At 49.7% G+C, this 20795-nt stretch overlaps 1 protein-coding gene across 1 annotated transcript in view; it reads left to right on the plus strand.

The window, feature by feature from the left end:
* The window catches only part of LOC139751283 (glutamate receptor ionotropic, NMDA 2B-like), a 461671-nt gene that overhangs the window by 35183 nt on the left and 405693 nt on the right, over positions 1-20795 (plus strand). The window contains exon 2 of the mRNA XM_071666604.1: positions 15104-15336. Coding sequence (XP_071522705.1) covers positions 15104-15336 — 233 coding nt within the window. The remainder of the gene's footprint in view (positions 1-15103; positions 15337-20795) is intronic.

Consider the following 20795-nt stretch of genomic DNA (forward strand, 5'->3'; position numbering starts at 1 on the left):
CTGCTGATTGTAGCGCAGCCTTGAAGCTGTAGGATTACCTGTAGAAGGGCTTTTTGAGGTTATGTAATCGTCGCGATGGTAATTATGATAATGATAACAATAAATATATAATTTATAATTGTCTAGCCTAAGGACCTTCGTTACGGGGCTCCTGCAGCTTCATGGTTGCGCTACATCTTGTAGAAGGGAAATAATGGATATATATATATATATATATATATATATATATATATATATATATATATATATATATATATATATATATTCATATAAGTCCACGGGGAAAATGAAACACGATAAGTTCCCAAGTGCACGAAATGCACTTTCGTGTAATAATCACATCACCAGGGGAGACACAAGAGAGAAATATAAGTCAGTTGATATACATCGAAGAGACGAAGCTAGGACGCCATTTGGTAAACATGTATATATGTGTGTGTGTGTGTGTGTAAGATATATATGTTAATGAGGAAATAGAGGTGTCAGAAGCGCGGTATATTTCCTGAAGGAATTACAGGACCTGAAAACTATATTTCAGCAGGGAAAGTATTGGTTATTGCCCTCTGCATAGAGAATCGGCTCGGACCTCAAGTTTAAGGGGTTAGGTCAGCCCTGAAGTTTAGGGAATCTAGTCAGGCCTGAAGTTAAGAGAATCTGGTCAGGCCTGAAGTTTAGGGATCTGGTCAGGCCTGAAGTTTAGGGAGTCGGGTCAGGCCTGAAGTTTAGGGACTGAGGGTTGGCACTGAAGTTTAGGGAATCGGGTCAGGCCTGAAGTTTAGGGAATGAGGTCATACTTAAAGTTTAGGGAGTTAGGTTCAGGCCTGAAGTTCACAGAGAGTCGGGTCAGGCCTGAAGTTGGCATTCTTTGAAGTACTGGAGCTGCTTCTGTTCCCCTGTGTGTGTGTGTGTGTGTGTGTGTGTGTGTGTGTGTGTGAACTCACCGCTGAACTGTGAAGTTGAACCCGTCTTGTTCAGCTGCGCCTGTGTGAACTAGCCAAATAAACGCAGGGATGAGCGAGTTAAATACGACAGGTTTCCAACATGTCGAACGTGTCCGCTTATGAAAAAAAAAAAAAAAGAAGCTGTTAAAAGAAAGTTATTATTGATTCTTTCTCTGTTAAATTGTGGAGCGCACGTAGCTCACGATGCGCTGGGAGAGTGTCCTCTGTCTGTGGGGGTTGGCTGTCTCATACTGTCTGATTAAGGAAGCAGTAGTAGCTGTATTCAATTCGTTGATTATAATTAGATTTTGTAATTGAATTCCCTGCTCTCCATCGTAGAGGTAGGTGGGTGGCCAGCCATAGGATGTCATCCCACGGTGTGTCTTGTACGGGAGTCGGATTTTTGTTGATCTGAATTATTTCGAGGGGTCTCCGAGCGTTCAGGGTGTGTTCAGCTACGTTTGAACTCGTTGAACGTCCAGCTGCGGAGGTGATGTGAGGCGAGTCCAGAGGGGTCGCGACTTCGTTCATATGTAAGATGCAGGTAACTGATCCTTCGTGACCTTTTGAGTGATTTCATTGAGAAGTTGTTGGTATTAGATGGATTCCGTGTTTTGTATATTGGTGAGTAGAATTGATCGTCATGTTGTCCTGCTCGAGGGTCGTGTCGTCGTGCTCGAGGGTCGGAACCGTCGTGTTCGAGGGTCGTACCGTCGGGCTCGAAGGTTATACCGTCGTGCTCAAGGGTCGTGCCGTCGTGCTCAAGGGTCGTACCGTCGTGCTCAAGGGTCGTACCGTCGTGCTCAAGGGTCGTAACCGTCTTGCTCAAGGGGCGTACCGTCGTACTCAAGAAGGGTCGCACCCGTCGTGCTCAAGGAGAGAGAGAGAGAGAGAGAGAGAGAGAGAGAGAGAGAGAGAGAGAGAGAGAGAGAGAGAGAGAGAACACAGGGACACTGTCTGAAAACCCCACAGTGGTAAGACGTCTTCACGTACTTTCAAAGCAGCTCATAGTCACATCCACAATTCCAGCATTGATGAAATCCATGAATATATACCAGTATATACCAGTATATCCATAGCCACGAAGGAAAAAAAGAAAAAGATACGAGCTTAAGATATAATGGAAATAGAGAAGATATTCTGTTTGAGATATGTAGTATTATATGTAGTATTTTATGTAGTATTGGTTGTGGAATGTGTGTGTGTGTGTGTCTTCTCTGGTGTCCGGGGTCGGCTTCATCTCATGTATGTAAATGAGATGGTGTGATTTACAAGGTCGTGTTCAAACTGTAAACGATAAATCGGAGGAACCTTTTTTTTTTTTTTTTTTACATTGGATTGTTTACAGTTTTGTGAGTGTGTGTGTGTGTGTGTGTGTGTGTGTGTGTCTGTTACAGGATTCCACATAAAGGAGGTATAATTGGTGGTACAATCTCGCCAAAGAACTTCTCACTCCAAAGAAGTCCATCCTTCCCCTGCTGCTGGAAGGAGCGCAGCCTTGGGACTGCAGAAGCTTCTGGGGAAAAAAAGCAAAAAAAAAAAAACGAGGAGCCTTTTGAGTCAACCCCAGAGAGAGAGAGAGAGAGAGAGAGAGAGAGAGAGAGAGAGAGAGAGAGAGAGAGAGAGAGAGGCCCCACACTCGCGTCTCCTGAACATGGAAAATTACATATCTTGTGAGCCATTCGTGATGTATCTATGTATGTATGTCTACACGTGGAGTACATATATCCTTAGGGGGGGGGGTCGTTATTGTATGGGGAGGGTAGGGGTTGTCATTTTCCAGAGGAGGCCCGGCGTGATATTTAGACCCCCTCCTTATATAGGGGCTGGTGTTTCGCTTATGGAAATTAATGTCACTTGTTTCCAAACTCTTCTGCTGGACGATTGTGGATGGAGGTCTGCTGTATGGGTTTGTCACAGCTTATGCAATAGCTGTGGGGTTTAGTAGGGGCTGGTGCTGTGGGTTTAGTGGGGGCTGGAACAGTGGGTTTAGTGGGGGCTGGAACCGTGGGTTTAGTAGGGGCTGGAACCGTGGGTTTAGTGGGGGCTGGATCCAGGGATTTAGTGGGGGCTGGATCCATGGGCCTTTATGACGAGTTGTATGTCTCAAGAGTTTTCCCACTGGATTATATCGAGATATCTCTCTCTCTCTCTCTCTCTCTCTCTCTCTCTCTCTCTCTCTCTCTCTCTCTCTCTCTCTCTCATCATCATCATCATCATCATAATTGATATTCATCCAGTCATCTCATCACCATTTAGTCTCGAGATTGCTGGTATATCGGGAGTCTTTCCCGCCCTCGCGGATCCCGAACAGTTTGATGAAAATAGAGCGCAACATCGTCCCTCTTTTTAGAGACATTGCCGCCTCCCTCCCACCCCACTATATGTCCGTCCTTAAACAGACAGGTTCCCCGGGTTATTATGCAAGCGGAACTCATGGCGTTTCCAGGGTTGGTGGGCGTTTTCGTGGATGCGTTTATGATGGTCAGGAGAAGATGAACGCGTGTGGAAAAGTGTGTGAACTTAGGAGGAGAAACTTGCCTTCAAAGACGCGTTCCTTGTCTCCATGAATCGCTTTACGTCACAGGATGTTGCACGTTGCCAGCACTTGCGTGCATATGGTTTAAAGCACACACATTCACACGCGAGATTCTGTGAAGCAGTGGTTAGCCTTACTGACCATGAGTTAGCACGGGCCAGCCCCACGGGGGTCGGACCTGCTTGTGGATCGAATCCTGGGCATGGCACTTGGCCCACACCCAACCCAGGTGTTTATCCCGCAGAGCTTGTCGATGAATGGGCTGATGTGTGTGTGTGTGTGTGTGTGTGTGTGTGTGTGTGTGTTTATGTGAATATATATGGATGTTAAGTAATAGTGTGTATGAATGTGTGTGTGTGTGTGTGTTTATGTGAATATATATGGATGTTAAGTAATAGTGTGTATGAATGTGTGTGTGTGTGTGTGTTTATGTGAATATATATGGATGTTAAGTAATAGTGTGTATGAATGTGTGTGTGTGTGTGTGCCCTCACCTCACATGCAAAACAGCACGAATCGTTCATCACTCTAATGTATTTATTATTTATTTTAAGGCGACTTTCCTAAATGAAATCTACGTGGAGTGTATTTTATTTTTTCCCCTCCTCTCCCTCTCTCTCTCTCTCTCTCTCTCTCTCTCTCTCTCTCTCTCTCTCTCTCTCTCTCTCTCTCTCTTTTCACTGTGAGCACAAGAGACGCAGTACCCAGGCCCCGCTGGGCCACCGTTCACGTCTACACAAATGTTTAGCTTCCCCCCACATATTCTGCCGGCAACAACTACAACCAAGAAAATGAAATAAAACTCTGAGTGTTTATTTTATTTTGTACGACACAATAGGCTGCCGTATTTAAGATTTGTGAGAACAAGAGAAAATATAAGAATAAGTCTTGACAACTTGATGTATCATTTGTGTGTGTGTCTGTGTCTGTGTGTATCTGTGTCTGTGTGTGTGTATGTGTCTGTGTGTATCTGTGTGTTTGTGTGTCTGTGTGCGTTACGGAGAGAGTTTTACACTCTTGTCGCCTAAATCTCTTAACCTTCTACATTTAATTACAATATCTGCAATCCTGTGTATGGACACACACACACACACACACACACACACACACACACACACACACACACACACACACCTCTGTGTATTCTTCACTTGGCACTCCCTCGTGTTCCTAGTATACTTAGATCCTGTAATGTGACACAGAGGGTGAGGTGTGCCACATCTTTGTGTGTGTCATCATGTGTGTGTGGGTGTGTTCAGTGTAGCGGCGCAGGAGGTGTTCTTACACTGACGACACACTTGTGTTCACATAGCCTAGCCCCAGGGGGCTACAGTGAGACCCAGCCCCAGGGGGCTACAGTGAGACCCAGCCCCTGGGGGCTACACTGAGTCCCAGCCCCAGGGGGCTACAGTGAGACCCAGCCCCTGGGGGCTACACTGAGACCCAGCCCCTGGGGGCTACAGTGAGACCCAGCCCCAGGGGGCTACAGTGAGACCCAGCCCCAGGGGGCTACAGTGAGACCCAGCCCCCTGGGGCTACACTGAGACCCAGCCCCAGGGCGCTACACTGAGACCCAGCCCCAGGGGGCTACACTGAGACCCAGCCCCTTGGGGCTACACTGAGACCCAGCCCCCTGGGACTACAGTGATACCCAGCCCCTTGGGGCTACACTGAGACCCAGCCCCTGGGGGCTACACTGAGACCCAGCCCCTGGGGGCTACACTGAGACCCAGCCCCTGGGGGCTACACTGAGACCCAGCCCCTGGGGGCTACAGTGAGACCCAGTCCCTGGGGGCTACACTGAGACCCAGCCCCTGGGGGCTACAGTGAGACCCAGCCCCTGGGGGCTACACTGAGACCCAGCCCCTGGGGGCTACACTGAGACCCAGCCCCTGGGGGCTACACTGAGACCCAGTCCCTGGGGGCTACAGTGAGACCCAGCCCCTGGGGGCTACACTGAGACCCAGCCCCTGGGGGCTACACTGAGACCCAGTCCCTGGGGGCTACACTGAGACCCAGCCCCTGGGGGCTACAGTGAGACCCAGCCCCTGGGGGCTACACTGACGGTACACTGATTCCTGTACTGAGGTCAGATATGAGACCAGCTGCCCAGGTCATTGAGTACCACCTGTACATCCCCGCTACCACACTGACCACACCAGCTGCCTCAACCTGTGGGATGACCACCACACACCACAGTCTCCACCACCACCACTGCACATCACAGTCTCCACCATCACCACACACCACAGTCTCCACCACCACCACACACCACAGTCTCCACCACCACCACACACCACAGTCTCCACCATCACCACCACCACGGTCTCCACCACCACCACACACCACAGTCTCCACCACCACCACACACCACAGTCTCCACCATCACCACCACCACGGTCTCCACCACCACCACACACCACAGTCTCCACCACCATCACCACCACACACCACAGTCTCCACCACCACCACCACACACCACAGTCTCCACCATCACTACGGTCTCCACCACCACCACACACCACAGTCTCCACCACCACCACCACACACCACAGTCTCCACCATCACTACGGTCTCCACCACCACCACCACACACCACAGTCTCCACCATCACTACGGTCTCCACCACCACCACAGTCTCCACCACCACCACACACACCACAGTCTCCACCATCACTACGGTCTCCACCACCACCACCACACACCACAGTCTCCACCATCACTACGGTCTCCACCACACACCACAGTCTCCACCATCACTACGGTCTCCACCACCACCACCACACACCACAGTCTCCACCATCACTACGGTCTCCACCACCACCACAGTCTCCACCACCACCACACACCACAGTCTCCACCACCACCACACACCACTGTCTCCACCACCACCACACACCACAGTCTCCACCACCACCACACACCACAGTCTCCACCACCACCACACACCACAGTCTCCACCACCACCACACACCACAGTCTCCACCACCACCACACACCACAGTCTCCACCACCACCACCACACACCACAGTCTCCACCATCACCACCACACACCACAGTCTCCACCACCACCACACACCACAGTCTCCACCACCACACACCACAGTCTCCACCACCACCACACTCCACAGTCTCCACCACCACCACACACCATAGTCTCCACCACCACCACACACCACAGTCTCCACCACCACCACACACCATAGTCTCCACCACCACCACACACCACAGTCTCCACCACCACCACACACCATAGTCTCCACCACCACCACACACCACAGTCTCCACCACCACCACACACCACAGTCTCCACCATCACCACACACCACAGTCTCCACCACCACCACACACCACAGTCTCCACCACCACCACACACCACAGTCTCCACCACCACCACACACCACAGTCTCCACCATCACCACACACCACAGTCTCCACCACCACCACTGCACACCACGGTCTCCACCACCACACACCACAGTCTCCACCACCACCACTGCACACCACGGTCTCCACCACCACACACCACAGTCTCCACCACCACCACACACCACAGTCTCCACCACCACCACCACCACACACCACAGTCTCCACCATCACCACCACACACCACAGTCTCCACCACCACCACACACCACACCACGGTCTCCACCACCACCCACCACCACAAAAGACTCTTGGCTAACCATCACCACCACACTGGCTGGCCATGTCTGTTACGGCGCCATAAAATGTGGCAACACACTCAAATACAGCGTTACAACGGGCGCAGCTGAGGTAGACATTGGCCCATCCATCCACTCTCTCTCTCTCTCTCTCTCTCTCTCTCTCTCTCTCTCTCTCTCTCTCTCTCTCTCTCTCTCTCTCTCTCTCTCTCACACACACACACACACACACACAGAACCATACTGGATACAGAAGCGACGCCGAACATGTAAGGAAGGCTCTGTTTGTTGGTGTATATATATATATATATATATATATATATATATATATATATGGCATGTTATATAGCACGGGTGTGACCACTTCCTTATAGCTGTAATGGCTTTCTTTTTTTTTTTTTATTTCATCAGCGCTGCAAAAGTTAACGTCCAGCCTCCTCTCTCATAGATTAAAAACCTTTTGGTCTCTTTATATTCAGAAGCAGCAGTTACTGATGCCTTACTTATTATTGGTAGGGAAGATGGGTAACCGAGTTCTCAAACTCCCCACAACAGAGAAATGCGTAGCGACACACGGAAGCGTTACGTCACGCCCTAGAGATGTAGGTGGGAGTACCACAGCTCATGTTGTTTGGGGCCAGTTGGGGCTGGGAGTACCACAGCTCATAGTGTTGGGGCCAGTTGTGGCTGGGAGTACCACAGCTCATGTTGTTGGGGCCAGTTGTGGCTGGGAGTACCACAGCTCATGTTGTTTGGGGCGAGTTGGGGCTGGGAGTACCACAGCTCATGTTGTTTGGGGCCAGTTGTGGCTGGGAGTACCACAGCTCATGTTGTTTGGGGCCAGTTGGGGCTGGGAGTACCACAGCTCATGTTGTTTGGGGCCAGTTGGGGCTGGGAGTACCACAGCTCATGTTGTTTGGGGCCAGTTGGGGCTGGGAGTACCACACCTCATGTTGTTTGGGGCCAGTTGGGGCTGGGAGTACCACAGCTCATGTTGTTTGGGGCCAGTTGTGGCTGGGAGTACCACAGCTCATGTTGTTTGGGGCCAGTTGGGGCTGGGAGTACCACAGCTCATGTTGTTTGGGGCCAGTTGGGGCTGGGAGTACCACAGCTCATGGTGTTTGGGGCCAGTTGGGGCTGGGAGTACCACAGCTCATGTTGTTTGGGGCCAGTTGTGGCTGGGAGTACCACTGCTCATGTTGTTTGGGGCCAGTTGGGACTGGGAGTACCACAGCTCATGTTGTTTGGGGCCAGTTGGGGCTGGGAGTACCACAGCTCATGCTGTTTGGGGCCAGTTGGGGCTGGGAGTACCACAGCTCATGGTGTTTGGGGCCAGTTGGGGCTGGGAGTACCACAGTTCATGTCGTTTGGGGCCAGTCCTCTTTGAACATGGTGATGCCAGGCATCGCCAGCGAAGCTGAGGGGAAATAGAAGGGTCAAGTGATTTCTCTTAATTGGTCGTCAGGACTCAAGACGGTGGTTGGTGGATCAGGCGATGGTCAGACACAGACGAGACAAGATGGGAGATCCAGTCTACGTGAAGTCAGAACATGGCCTTGAAGAATGTAAGGTGAGGGATGTGAACAAGTGAGACGTGGGAAGATCAGCAGTGCACGGGGTGGCACTGTATCGAGACCCAGCAGTGACGAGTCACTGAAGGCGGAACCAGACGTCATGAAGTCATCATAGAAGTCATCATGAACTCGTCATAGAAGTCATCATGAAGTCATCATAGGATATACGGAAGAACAGAGTGAGACAGCAGCGCCACCATTGTCTCAAATAATGAGCGGTATGATAATGAGAACTTGCCCCGCAAGAGACACATGACCACAAATAGGGGGGGAAAAAAAGAGGATCGAATTCATAATGAAGCAGAATTGAACACCTTTGCCTCCTCTCGTATGGTCCCCAGCCAAGCAAATGGGTGTGAACAAGTCAGAGAGGGTTCGTAAGCACTCCACGAGCAGAACTGGAGGGCATAGAACAGGTCAGCCACCACGGAAGGATGAAAGAACTGGACCTCAGCAGCACACGAGAGAACAGGAGAAGTGCTCATGATGAACTCTGTGCATGACAACAGACTGAAGGGGGTGTGAATGGCAGTGTCTTGAACTGTGCATGACAACAGACTGAAGGGGGTGTGAATGACACTGTCTTGTACCGGAAACCTTGAGAACAGGGAAGAAAGAGGGTGCCAAGACATCCCCCCCCCCCAAAGAACATCATGGGATGTAAGGAAAAGAAAAAGGAAAAGATGGTTTCGGGTGAAGACATACGAGAGCCCAGCGAGATGGCGACGCTGGACTGTTCACTACACAACCTGGAGGAATCAGATACTGTGTGTAAAGGAACGGATGATGGATGGATGAGGTCAGTCCTGGATTGAAACCCTTGGATTGAAAGCTATTCAATGAGCGATTGTGGGAGAGAGAGACGCAGCAGTGTTTGGTTCACCAAGCAAGACATGGAAAACACACACACACACACACACACACACACACACACACACACACACACAGTCTCTCTCTCTCTCTCTCTCTCTCTCTCTCTCTCTCTCTCTCTCTCTCTCTCTCTCTCTCTCTCTCTCTCTCCCATTGTTTCCACCTCTAACCCCCAGGCCTCGGCCTCCTCCTCCTCCTGCTTCTCCCTTCCCACCTCCCCGGAACAGACCCCAGCAGAATCCAGGGACGTGAGACAGAGTTACTGTCATGTTTTCCCCATAACTCCGGCGTTTAATGAGGCTGCAGTATTTTGCGTTTCCAGTCCATTAAATAAAGTCTGGCTGAGAGGATCCAGGCTGTGTGGGGCGGGGGCGGGGTTATATGGAGCTACAGAGGATAATGAGGGATGGAAATGGCCCAAAGTTCCCTCAGAAGTGCGCTGCGAACTGGGTCTTATGCCCGTATGTAATCATTATGATAAACCACTGTTGTCTCGCCTCCTAAGACATGAGATGGAAGTTCCCGATATTACTTTAGGGAAAACTTTTGAAAGTAATGGGCGTCGATTTATTTCTTAGTGCTCGAACTTAGGCAGGGAAGGTGAGGGGGAGCGCGCGCCCCCCCATTAGGGCAAATTTCCGCCCCCATAAAAAACGTGCGAATTGATTACCCCTTAAGACTCGCCTAGGTTCCCCCCCCCTTACACACCATTCAAACAGAAACACGGGCAAATGCCTCCCTGAAACATTAGCCTGCGTTTCGTAACGTTCCCTTAACAGACGACATTGTGGGGCCCCTGAATTAGTGAGCAAAGTAGGCCCCATACCTTACTTTCTTAACCCTGAAACCACCAGAGCTTGTCCTACTGTCCCTTATCTTAAAACCTTAAAGTAACAGACTTTTAAGACCTAAGTCTCTTGCCGTACCCTTAGGTTATTGATTAACTAAAAGTCCAATTCCCCAGACTTAGCCTAAGATGGTATTACACTTAGACCCATGTTCTCTTCTCTTGCCCAAATACAATGACAGATCTCGAATGAGGCTTCGTGTATTTTCTGCCCCGGAAGATAAATGGTGGAAAATGGTGGGGGAGGTGAAAAAGAAGGACCATTTCCCCCCCCCCCCCCCCCTTTATGAGCAATACATACGTAAATAAACACGAACCACAGTAACACGCGCGTTCACAAGAGAGAGAGAGAGAGAGAGAGAGAGAGAGAGAGAGAGAGAGAGAGAGAGAGGGAGAGAGAGAGAGAGGTTGAAATGCCTTCGTAAGAGACAATACGTCGCCATAAACCATTACGGTTGTATGGTGTGCTGGTCCTTCCTTCCCAGGAGCTGTGACGAGTACTGTGCCCCACGTTCCAACCTCTCTCTCTCTCTCTCTCTCTCTCTCTCTCTCTCTCTCTCTCTCTCTCTCTCTCTCTCTCTCTAAGACATCGCCAGGTCAGAGCAAAAAACGTAAAGCAAATGGTCTTAGGAACGTAGATCATCAGGTGAACGACGCTCCATAACAGGCGGGTACGATACTTCCTGTGGGACGATCCGGCAGCGACACTCGCGCCTGCTGAAGGGGAGGGGGGCACAGAGCGAAACATCGCTTCCGGACGTATGATACTTATCATTATAAAATCTCAGATTGGGGAGGGCTGGATGTGGATATCAATGGTTCCGTACGTATTTTGAAACCCGAACAGCTTCTTATCCCCTCACTTTTGAAAGGAATTATAGATAAAACACACACACACACACACACACACACACACACACACACACACACACACACACACACACACACACACCCTCGGCGGGGTAGTTAACAACACACCAACGTCCTTTCCTAAGTAGGTAAACGTATACGAGCCAGAGCTTCTTACCTAATTCTACCTTACGTTACCTGTGCCTCGATCGCGTCGTCTAGCCTCGCCTTCCCTTACCCCCATACCAGTTAAAAGAAAACGGAAAGAGGGGGAGGGGGGTGCGGGAAAAAAAAAGAATATTGGGTTTACCTCACTAAATATCCCCTCCCCCCTCCCATAGTGGATGGGATGGGAGGTAACCTCCCTACCTTATCCCTTCCAGATGTTAGACTTGGGGTCTGGCGAGGTGCTGCCGCTCTTCCTCCCCCATTTCAACCCCAGACGAAATGGGACGGAACTTCTGTCTACCCATTAGACGGGGCTGAGACGGAGGGGCCTTACTTAAAGGGACAGTCTGGGCCCAGAGCCATAGGGACGCAGGGGACCCAGAACTTCTGGTCCATACGACACTCGAGCAGATATTTATTGTTATTATTATTCTTTTTTATTATTATTTTTTTCTTTCATACTATTCGCCATTTCCCGCGTTAGCGAGGTAGCGTTAAGAACAGAGGACTGGGCCTTTGAGGGAATATCCTCACCTGGCCCCCTTCTCTGTTCCTTCTTTTGGAAAATATTATTATTATTATTATTATTATTATTATTATTATTATTATTATTATTATTATGAGGGTACGGTCCTTGAGCACACGACGGTACGACCCTTGAGCACGACGGTTCGTACCGTCTTGCTCAAGGGTCGTACCGTCGTGTTCAAGGATCGCACCGTCGTGCTCAAGGGTTGTACCGTGATGCTCAAGGGTCGTACCGTCGTGCTCAAGGGTCGCACCGTCGTGTTCAAGGGTCGCACCGTCGTGCTCAAGGGTTGTACCGTGATGCTCAAGGGTCGTACCGTCGTGTTCAAGGGTCGCACCGTCTTGCTCAAGGGTCGTACCGTCGTGCGCAAGGGTCGTACCGTCGTGCTCAAGGGTCGCACCGTCTTATTCAAGGATCGCATCGTCGTGCTCAAGGGTCGCACCGTCGTGCTCAAGTATCGTCGCGTCGCCCTCCAACGTGTCGTACCGTCGCCTTGAAGAGGTGAAAGTGTTTCATGAATATCGGATCATAATCCAACCTCCCCCCCACCATTACAGCGACGCTTAAGCCGGAAGATATAGGCGGTAACGAAGACATCTGCATAATTACGGAAAGACTGGACGTAATGGTGAAATTAGGAATGTCCAGAGTACTGCCAAGTTTGTGTGAGAAAGGTGCCGAGGAAGGTGTGAGGATGTGTGGGAGAGAGAGAGAGAGAGAGAGAGAGAGAGAGAGAGAGAGAGAGAGAGAGAGAGAGAGAGAGGAGCATATGTTCTCTTAATGATTTCAGAAAAAGAAAATAATCATTTTCTGCCAAACACATTCTCTCTCTCTCTCTCTCTCTCTCTCTCTCTCTCTCTCTCTCTCTCTCTCTCTCTCTCTCTCTCTCTCTCTCCGGCAGGCAGTGTAACGCCCATTCAGACTGTCAGAAAAGTGATGTGTACTGAGAGAGAGAGGGGCAGAGGAGAGCGAGAGAAAGGTAGGGAGAGAGAGAGAGAGAGAGAGAGAGAGAGAGAGAGAGAGAGAGAGAAGGCGGCGGGGCGATCTGCCGTTGAGAATTACATAAACATATTAACTTCCAACTCAGCTCTGTAATGAATTCCAGTCGCTGGCAATACTGGGAGAGAAAGAGAGAAAAAAAAAAAAGTAAATAAAAGGGTATCCTGTGTCGCTTTTGTTGACCTGTGTCGACCTGAAGTGGGGGGGGGAGGTGGGAACCAAAAAAAAAAGCCCTTGATTATTTCCTGTTATCGTCTCTATTGTTACTGGATTTTGGTTGCGTGGGAAGAAGAAAAAAATATTATAATAATAATAATAATAGACTCCCAATATATTGAAACAGGTTCAGGCATTGGAGTGGTCATACTGAAATGTATCGACTCGGTCTCAATGGGTTGGGTTTTAGATTGAAATTGGTTGGATTTTAGATAATTTTTTTCCCAGATATTTATTCTAAATTCATTCTTTTTTTCTTAATCAATTCATTTATTGATTCTTATTGTTTACCTTTGGCTTAGAATGCTGGGTTTTAGCTATTAAGGTAAATGGGATGTGTTTGTTACGCTCCCTGACCCCACAACCCTCCCCCAATCCTACGCTCCCTGACCCCACAACCCTCCCCCAATCCTACGCTCCCTGACCCCACAACCCTCCCCCAATCCTACGCTCCCTGACCCCACAACCCTCCCCCAATCCTACGCTTCCTGACCCCACAACCCTCCCCCAATCCTACGCTCCCTGACCCCACAACCCTCCCCCAGTCCTACGCTCCCTGACCCCACAATCCTCCCCCAATCCTACGCTCCCTGACCCCACAATCACCCACACCATCCACCCACGAGCCCCCCTCCCTCTCCCCACACCCCCACCCCACACTCATCATCAATAACACGCCTGGGGTAACGCACACCCCCACACCCCACACCCAGCCATGTCATGGCCAGGGTCACTGTCAGTCACAGGCCTCTCACTCACACTCTCACTCACTCTCTCTCCCTCTCTCCTTGCCGTCGTGGCCAGGGTCACTATCACTCACACTCTCCCTCCCTCTCTCTCCTTGCCGTCATGCTCAGGGCTTTCACTCACGCTCACTCACTCGCTCTCCCTCCCTCCCTCTCTCCTTGCAGTCATGGCCAGGGTCACTGTCAGTCACAGGCCTCTCACTCACACTCTCACTCACTCTCCCACCCTCTCCACCCCGTTAAAGGCCAGGACTCTCACTCACTCACTCTCCCACCCTCTCTCCTTCCCGTTAAAGGCCAGGACTCTCACTCACACTCTCCCTCCCTTTCTCCTTGTCGTTAAAGGCCAAGACTCTCACTCACTCACTCTCCCACCCTCTCTCCTTCCCGTTAAAGGCCAGGACTCTCACTCACTCACTCTCCCACCCTCTCTCCTTCCCGTTAAAGGCCAGGACTCTCACTCACACTCTCCCTCCCTCTCTCCATGTCGTTAAAGGCCAGGACTCTCACTCACACTCTCCCTCACTCCCTTTCTCCTTGTCGTTAAAGGCCAGGACTCTCACTCACTCACTCTCCCACCCTCTCTCCTTCCCGTTAAAGGCCAGGACTCTCACTCACTCACTGTCCCACCCTCTCTCCTTCCCGTTAAAGGCCAGGACTCTCACTCACTCACTCTCCCACCCTCTCTCCTTCCCGTTAAAGGCCAGGACTCTCACTCACTCACTCTCCCACCCTCTCTCCTTCCCGTTAAAAGCCAGGACTCTCACTCACTCACTCTCCCACCCTCTCTCCTTCCCGTTAAAGGCCAGGACTCTCACTCACTCACTGTCCCACCCTCTCTCCTTCCCGTTAAAGGCCAGGACTCTCACTCACTCACTCTCCCACCCTCTCTCCTTGCCGTTAAAGGCCAGGACTCTCACTCACTCACTCTCCCACCCTCTCTCCTTCCCGTTAAAGGCCAGGACTCTCACTCACTCACTCTCCCACCCTCTCTCCTTCCCGTTAAAAGCCAGGACTCTCACTCACTCACTCTCCCACCCTCTCTCCTTCCCGTTAAAGGCCAGGACTCTCACTCACACACTCTCCCTCCCTCTCTCCTTCCCGTTAAAGGCCAGGACTCTCATCACCCACTCACTCTCCCTCTCTCTCTGCCCTCCAGGTTCACCATCATAGACACGGTGCTCATCAACCAGGCCGAGGAGGACTTGGCTATCGTGGCGGACAGCGAGGCCCGGATCATGCTCCTCTACTCGACCAAGGAGGAGGCGCGCTACATCATGCGCTCGGCCGAGGGCCTCGGCCTGACGGGCAAGAACTACGTGTGGATAGTGACCCAGTCGGTCGTCGGCCCGACGGACTTCGCCCCGAACGACTTCCCGATAGGGATGCTCGGTAAGTGGCCCGATAGGTAGGCTCGGTGGGTGGGTGGGGGTGGGCTTTGTTTACCTTTTTCTGGGTATGCTCGGTGAGTGGGAGGGTGAGGGGGAGGGGTCAGGTGTGTTTTGTTTACCTTTTTCTGAGTATGCTTGGTGAATGGGTCGGGATTTTTTTTTTTTTCTTTTCTTTTGTGCTTCTTGAATATGCTCGGTGAGTGGCGCTGTGTACCTTCCTACCGCCATGGGAATCCTCCATGAGGGGTTATGCTCGGCGAGTGGATGCCTTCTAGAGCTATATATATATATATATATATATATATATATATATATATATATATATATATATATATATATATATTATCCCTGGGGATAGGGGAGAAAGAATACTCCCCACGTATTCCCTGCGTGTCGTAGAAGGCGACTAAAAGGGGAGGGTGCGGCGGACTGGAAATTCTCCCCTCTCGTTATTTTTTTTTTAATTTTCCAAAAGAAGGAACAGAGAAGGGGGCCAGGTGAGGATATTCCCTCAAAGGCCCAGTTCTCTGTTCTTAACGCTACCTCGCTAACGCGGGAAATGGCGAATAGTTTGAAAGAAATATATATATATATATATATATATATATATATATATATATATATATATATATATATACCTTTATTATGATGCTTATTGAGGGGGGTATATCATCCCTCGTGTTCCAGCGTTGTGTACCCACGTGAGTACGTGTTTGCCGGGCCATACAGCAGTTCGGGTCGCCCAGTTTACCTTTTTAAAGTCGCATCCGGAGCTGAGCGCGCGCGCCCCGCCCCGAGTGTGGTGATGTCCTAACGCTGGGTGACCACAACGCTCCCCGCAGGCGTCGGCGTGGTCATGCTCAGTAAGTGGACCGGAGGGGGAGTGTGTGTGTGTGTGTGTTTACATTTTACCTTACGCTCCTCCCCTCATCCTCATGAGTCTTTTGCCGGATGTTACGGTGATTACAGTGCGAGAAACGACGCTAAGGACATAACAGTTGGTTAACTCGTGGGTGATGATCTTGACGAGGGTTGTTAACTCAGCCAGGCGGAAAAAGATGGGATGGTGATTAGAAACTGGTGATATACATCTGTGGCTTAACAGCCAATTCTGATGGTTATTTGGGTAATTTTTTTGGGGGGTCCCTTTTTTTTTTTTTATACATGGTAGTGAGGTAGTAGTCTAGCGCTGTGGTGAGCCTGTGTAGTGAGTTAGGAGCCAGGGGACTCTCGTGGTGTAGCGGTTAGAGGTTCGAATCCTGGCTACGGCAGTCGGCCCACAGTCACCCCAGCTGTTCATCCACCCGTAGAGGGTTGGGCGATAAGATGGGCACCTGGTTCAGGCTAGAGGGTATATATATATATATATATATATATATATATATATATATATATATATATATATATATATCGTTAATGAAATGGCCTTGATTTGGGCCTCAGCTAACGTGAAAAATGAGTACCCATTAAAATGTTCACAGAGTAAAATACTATAGTATCATTCACAGTCTTGAGTCGAAGACGAATATTGAGTCAATATAAACATCTCTTGAGTATGCTGGTGAAGTGAGTAACAGCAGAAAGCCTATAGTGTAAGTACAAGGCTTCCGTCACACCCTCCCCCCCAGAGTAACGCGTTACTATGCCCACAACAACAACCACATGAGCACAGCCAGTGGAAAAGCAAAGCTTTACATCCGCTCTGATCTCAAGCTTTTCATTAACAGAAATTGGCTGTTTCCGAATTACGTCACGGTGTGAATGTATGCCGGATGAGTGGCCTCCCCCCTGTATATCCTATCCTGTCGTTCGTTGCATGGAGAGTGAGGGCAGGTGTGTGGTGCGGTGATCAGCGCTCGGTGAGTGGCCCCGTTTATGACACGGCCGGAGCGTTATTCATTCGTATGTGGCGTAAGTTGGCCGTCCTATCGCTCGGGGGAGAGGCAAGAGATGTGTCGTGATAACTGGGATGATCAGCGAGCGACCCCCGAAGCTTGACGTAATTACTTGAATTATAGATTAGTGGTGGTTAAGTATAATGGCGGTGATATGCTGGGTGATTGGCCCTCCCTCCCGAAATGACAACAATGCTGACTGAGTGGCGCAAAATAAGACTATTATGCTAACTGAGTGGCCCGGGATTGTGAGTTACGCTAACTGAGTGGCCCCAAAGTACGACGAAATCACAGAAATGTTCCCTCCCCCTTCCCGTAATATGACGTAGATAACCATTGAATGCCTCCATGACTTGAGGCAAACTGCTCTGGGAATAACTTGATAGAGTTTCTGCTCCTAGGGGTGCCACCTCAGTGGCTACGTCGCCCCTCAGAGTACTTTGCGAATGTGTAATCACACACACACACACACACACACACACACACACCAGCAACAGGAGCGCTCAGCCAGGAGGTCAGATATTGCTGGTGCTGAAGGACTCACAGAGTCACTTGTTATTACGAAAGAAAAAGGGCAGTGTTCCAAACTAGAAAACTGCGCTGCACTGCTGACCAGCCTAGCTAACGAGCGTGTTTGTGCCGTAAAGAGAGAGAGTGACTACCTTAGCGAAAGACAACACGGATCTAGGGAATGTAAAGTGTAACTAACACATTCAAAGACTTGTACCGGGGGACTTTGGTCCATTATGGGCACACGAGATGGTTGAGTGGATTGGCCTGGATTTGGAATTGCTGGAAAGCGTTTGACACTGAGGCACAAAGGAGGATAGTAAAGAAATTGGATCATCAGACAGGAATAAGGATGAGAGTCCTTCAGTGGATGAAAATTTGTCTTACCGCAAGTGCACAAAGGACACATGTTTGAGCAGCCGTCGGGAAATGGGGTTGAGGTCAGCAGTGGCGTAGCGCAGGACACAGTCCGAGGAACTCTTGTTCTTCCTGATGTATAAAAATGACTCAGAGAATTGAACTTCAGCCTGAACTTTTCTGCTGATGATGCCAAGTTCTTTAGGGAAGTTAAGGAGTGAGGGAGGAATGCATCGGGCTGTAAAAGGGGGGACCATGACAAAGCCCCAAACTCTTGCGTGGTACGTAGTTGATATAAATCCGCAACCCGGTGAAAGCAGACTAATGAGGATGGAACACAGTGAAAGAAGATCTCCTCATTAATAATTGCTGGTAATGAGCTGCAGGAGCCACTGTGTTGGAGGCACCTGGGCGTCGACTTTGTACCTAACCTGTGTCGCCAGAACTGGAGACACAGACTTTCTGCTTCGACCTGTGAGGATCGCATTCAGTTACAGGTACGTGGATGAGGACGTGGGTCCGGAAACTATTCACACTCTTATGGGAGGCGTAAACTGGGATGTGCCTCACAAGCCTTGGTCACACCGCACACATGAAGAGACAAAGAAATGATGAAGAAGGTCCAGAGGAGGGCGACAAAGTTGAGTCAGGGAAGTTTATATACTGTAAGAGGTTATCCACCATGTAAGAAAGAAGTGTAAGTGGTGACTTGATCACAGCCATTTTGAATTTTGAAGCAACGGTGATGAGTTTGAAGAATTATTAGATACAGAATACCTAGAAGCCATAACAAGAGATATAGCAATGAATTTGTAACAGTAGATGCAAAATGATAAATGAATAAATAGATAAATATCTTTTTTGAAATGTAAAAGTGGTGAGTGAATGGAATAAACTGAGTTATGAAACTATGGATGCGGACAGCATACAGTTTAGGGGAAAAAAAAGTTTTTTAACAAAAGAGAAAGTTCAGTTGACGGGGTCCTCCACGAGTGTACACCTCCCTCACCCGTACAGTACACAGTACACAGGTGCTGTTCATGGTGACTGGCTGACTGGGAGGAAAAAGATGTTTCGTGAACTTTAAGTAAGTGAGATATTATTATTAAGATAAAGAAAACGTTTACAGAGTGACTCAGATACGGAACCAGAAGAAAACGTTGATTTGGGTTTCCAGGCGCAGCAGCTGCTTCAACGACGTCTCCCAGTATAATACATACTGAGTGGCCTTTGGCGATTGCTTCCTGTAATGCAATTGCAGTACGCGAGATTACATCTAGTGGTTTTTATGTGATCCTAGTCCACTGGGGTTATATTCAGTTCTGGGGAACGAACCACTTGATAACAAACTAAACTGCCTGAGCGCCACTACTGATCCGAGGTGTAGGCTCGATGCGTGGCCCACTGATCGGAATGTAGGCTCGATGAGTGGCCCACTGATCGGGCCGGAGGCTCGATGAGTGGCCTTAAGATTACCTTCCCTTGTCGCACTTTCTCACTGTTGCCAGCGCGGCCTCCCCTGTCTGAGCAGTGATTGACTGGCGATCACTGCGGCCACTCCCACACACACACACACACACACACACACACACACACACGCACACACACACACACCACGCCCCTACAGGGCTCAGGGCGTGGTCATGAGACCTCACTGTGTAGATGGGTAACTTATACTGAAAAATATTTATCCATCTGTCTCTCTGTCTATCTATTTGTCTGTCTCTAGCTATCTATCTATGTGTCTGTCTCTATCTATCTATCTATCTATCTATCTATCTAACTGAGAACGCATAGGTAAGTGGTCTGTGAATGCTCGCTAAGTGGACTTTAAACGCTCGCTAAGTGGCCCTTACACGCTCGCCGACATGGAACAGTTATTAAGCGAGGGTAAAATGCTGAGCCCACCAGTCGCCCAGCTCACAGTCAATCACAGCTGTTCGTCCTCCCATTTGGGGCTGGTTGACAAGCAGGTTCCAAGAGCTAGCGCATATATATATATATATATATATATATATATATATATATATATATATATATATATATGAGAGGACCGGCCGTGATGGTACATGTGTTGTGTGTTGCTGTAAAGCGTAGTGAGTGGCCCTATTACACTGGCAGAGATGGATAGAACAAGCATTATGCGATGCTGTTAACGCTTGATGAGTGGTCCATATACGAACACAAAGAAGGACTAATGTCGTTAAGGGGCGCTAAAATGCACCGTGAGTGGCCCTATTACGGCTTGGCCTATGGAATGGTGGACATACAAGTGGCACTCAAGTGGCCAGTGAAGTGGCCTCTGAATAGAGAGATTGAGGTTGACACTGCTGTGTGGAGCTACAACGCTCAGTGCGTGGCTCCGTTGTAACTGTTGATGAGGAACGGGCATAAAGCATCGCCAAAACGCTCCCTGAAAGGCTCAGAATGTGGAGAGGCGCGGAGACGCTCACTGAGTGGTCTCACACACTGCCATTGCTGTGACGCTTACTGAGTGGCCTCACGCTGCCTCCACCGCTGTCACGCTTACTTAGTGATTTCACACTGTGGCGCTCACTGAGTGGTCTCACGCTGCCACCACGGGTGTTACGCTCACTGAGTGATTTCACGCTGTGGCGCTCACTGAGTGGTCTCACGCTGCCACCACGGGTGTTACGCTCACTGAGTGACTTCACGCTGTGGCGCGCACTGAGTGGTC

The sequence above is a fragment of the Panulirus ornatus genome, chromosome 11 (genome assembly GCF_036320965.1).
Source record: "Panulirus ornatus isolate Po-2019 chromosome 11, ASM3632096v1, whole genome shotgun sequence".
In the NCBI taxonomy this organism is placed as follows: domain Eukaryota; kingdom Metazoa; phylum Arthropoda; class Malacostraca; order Decapoda; family Palinuridae; genus Panulirus; species Panulirus ornatus.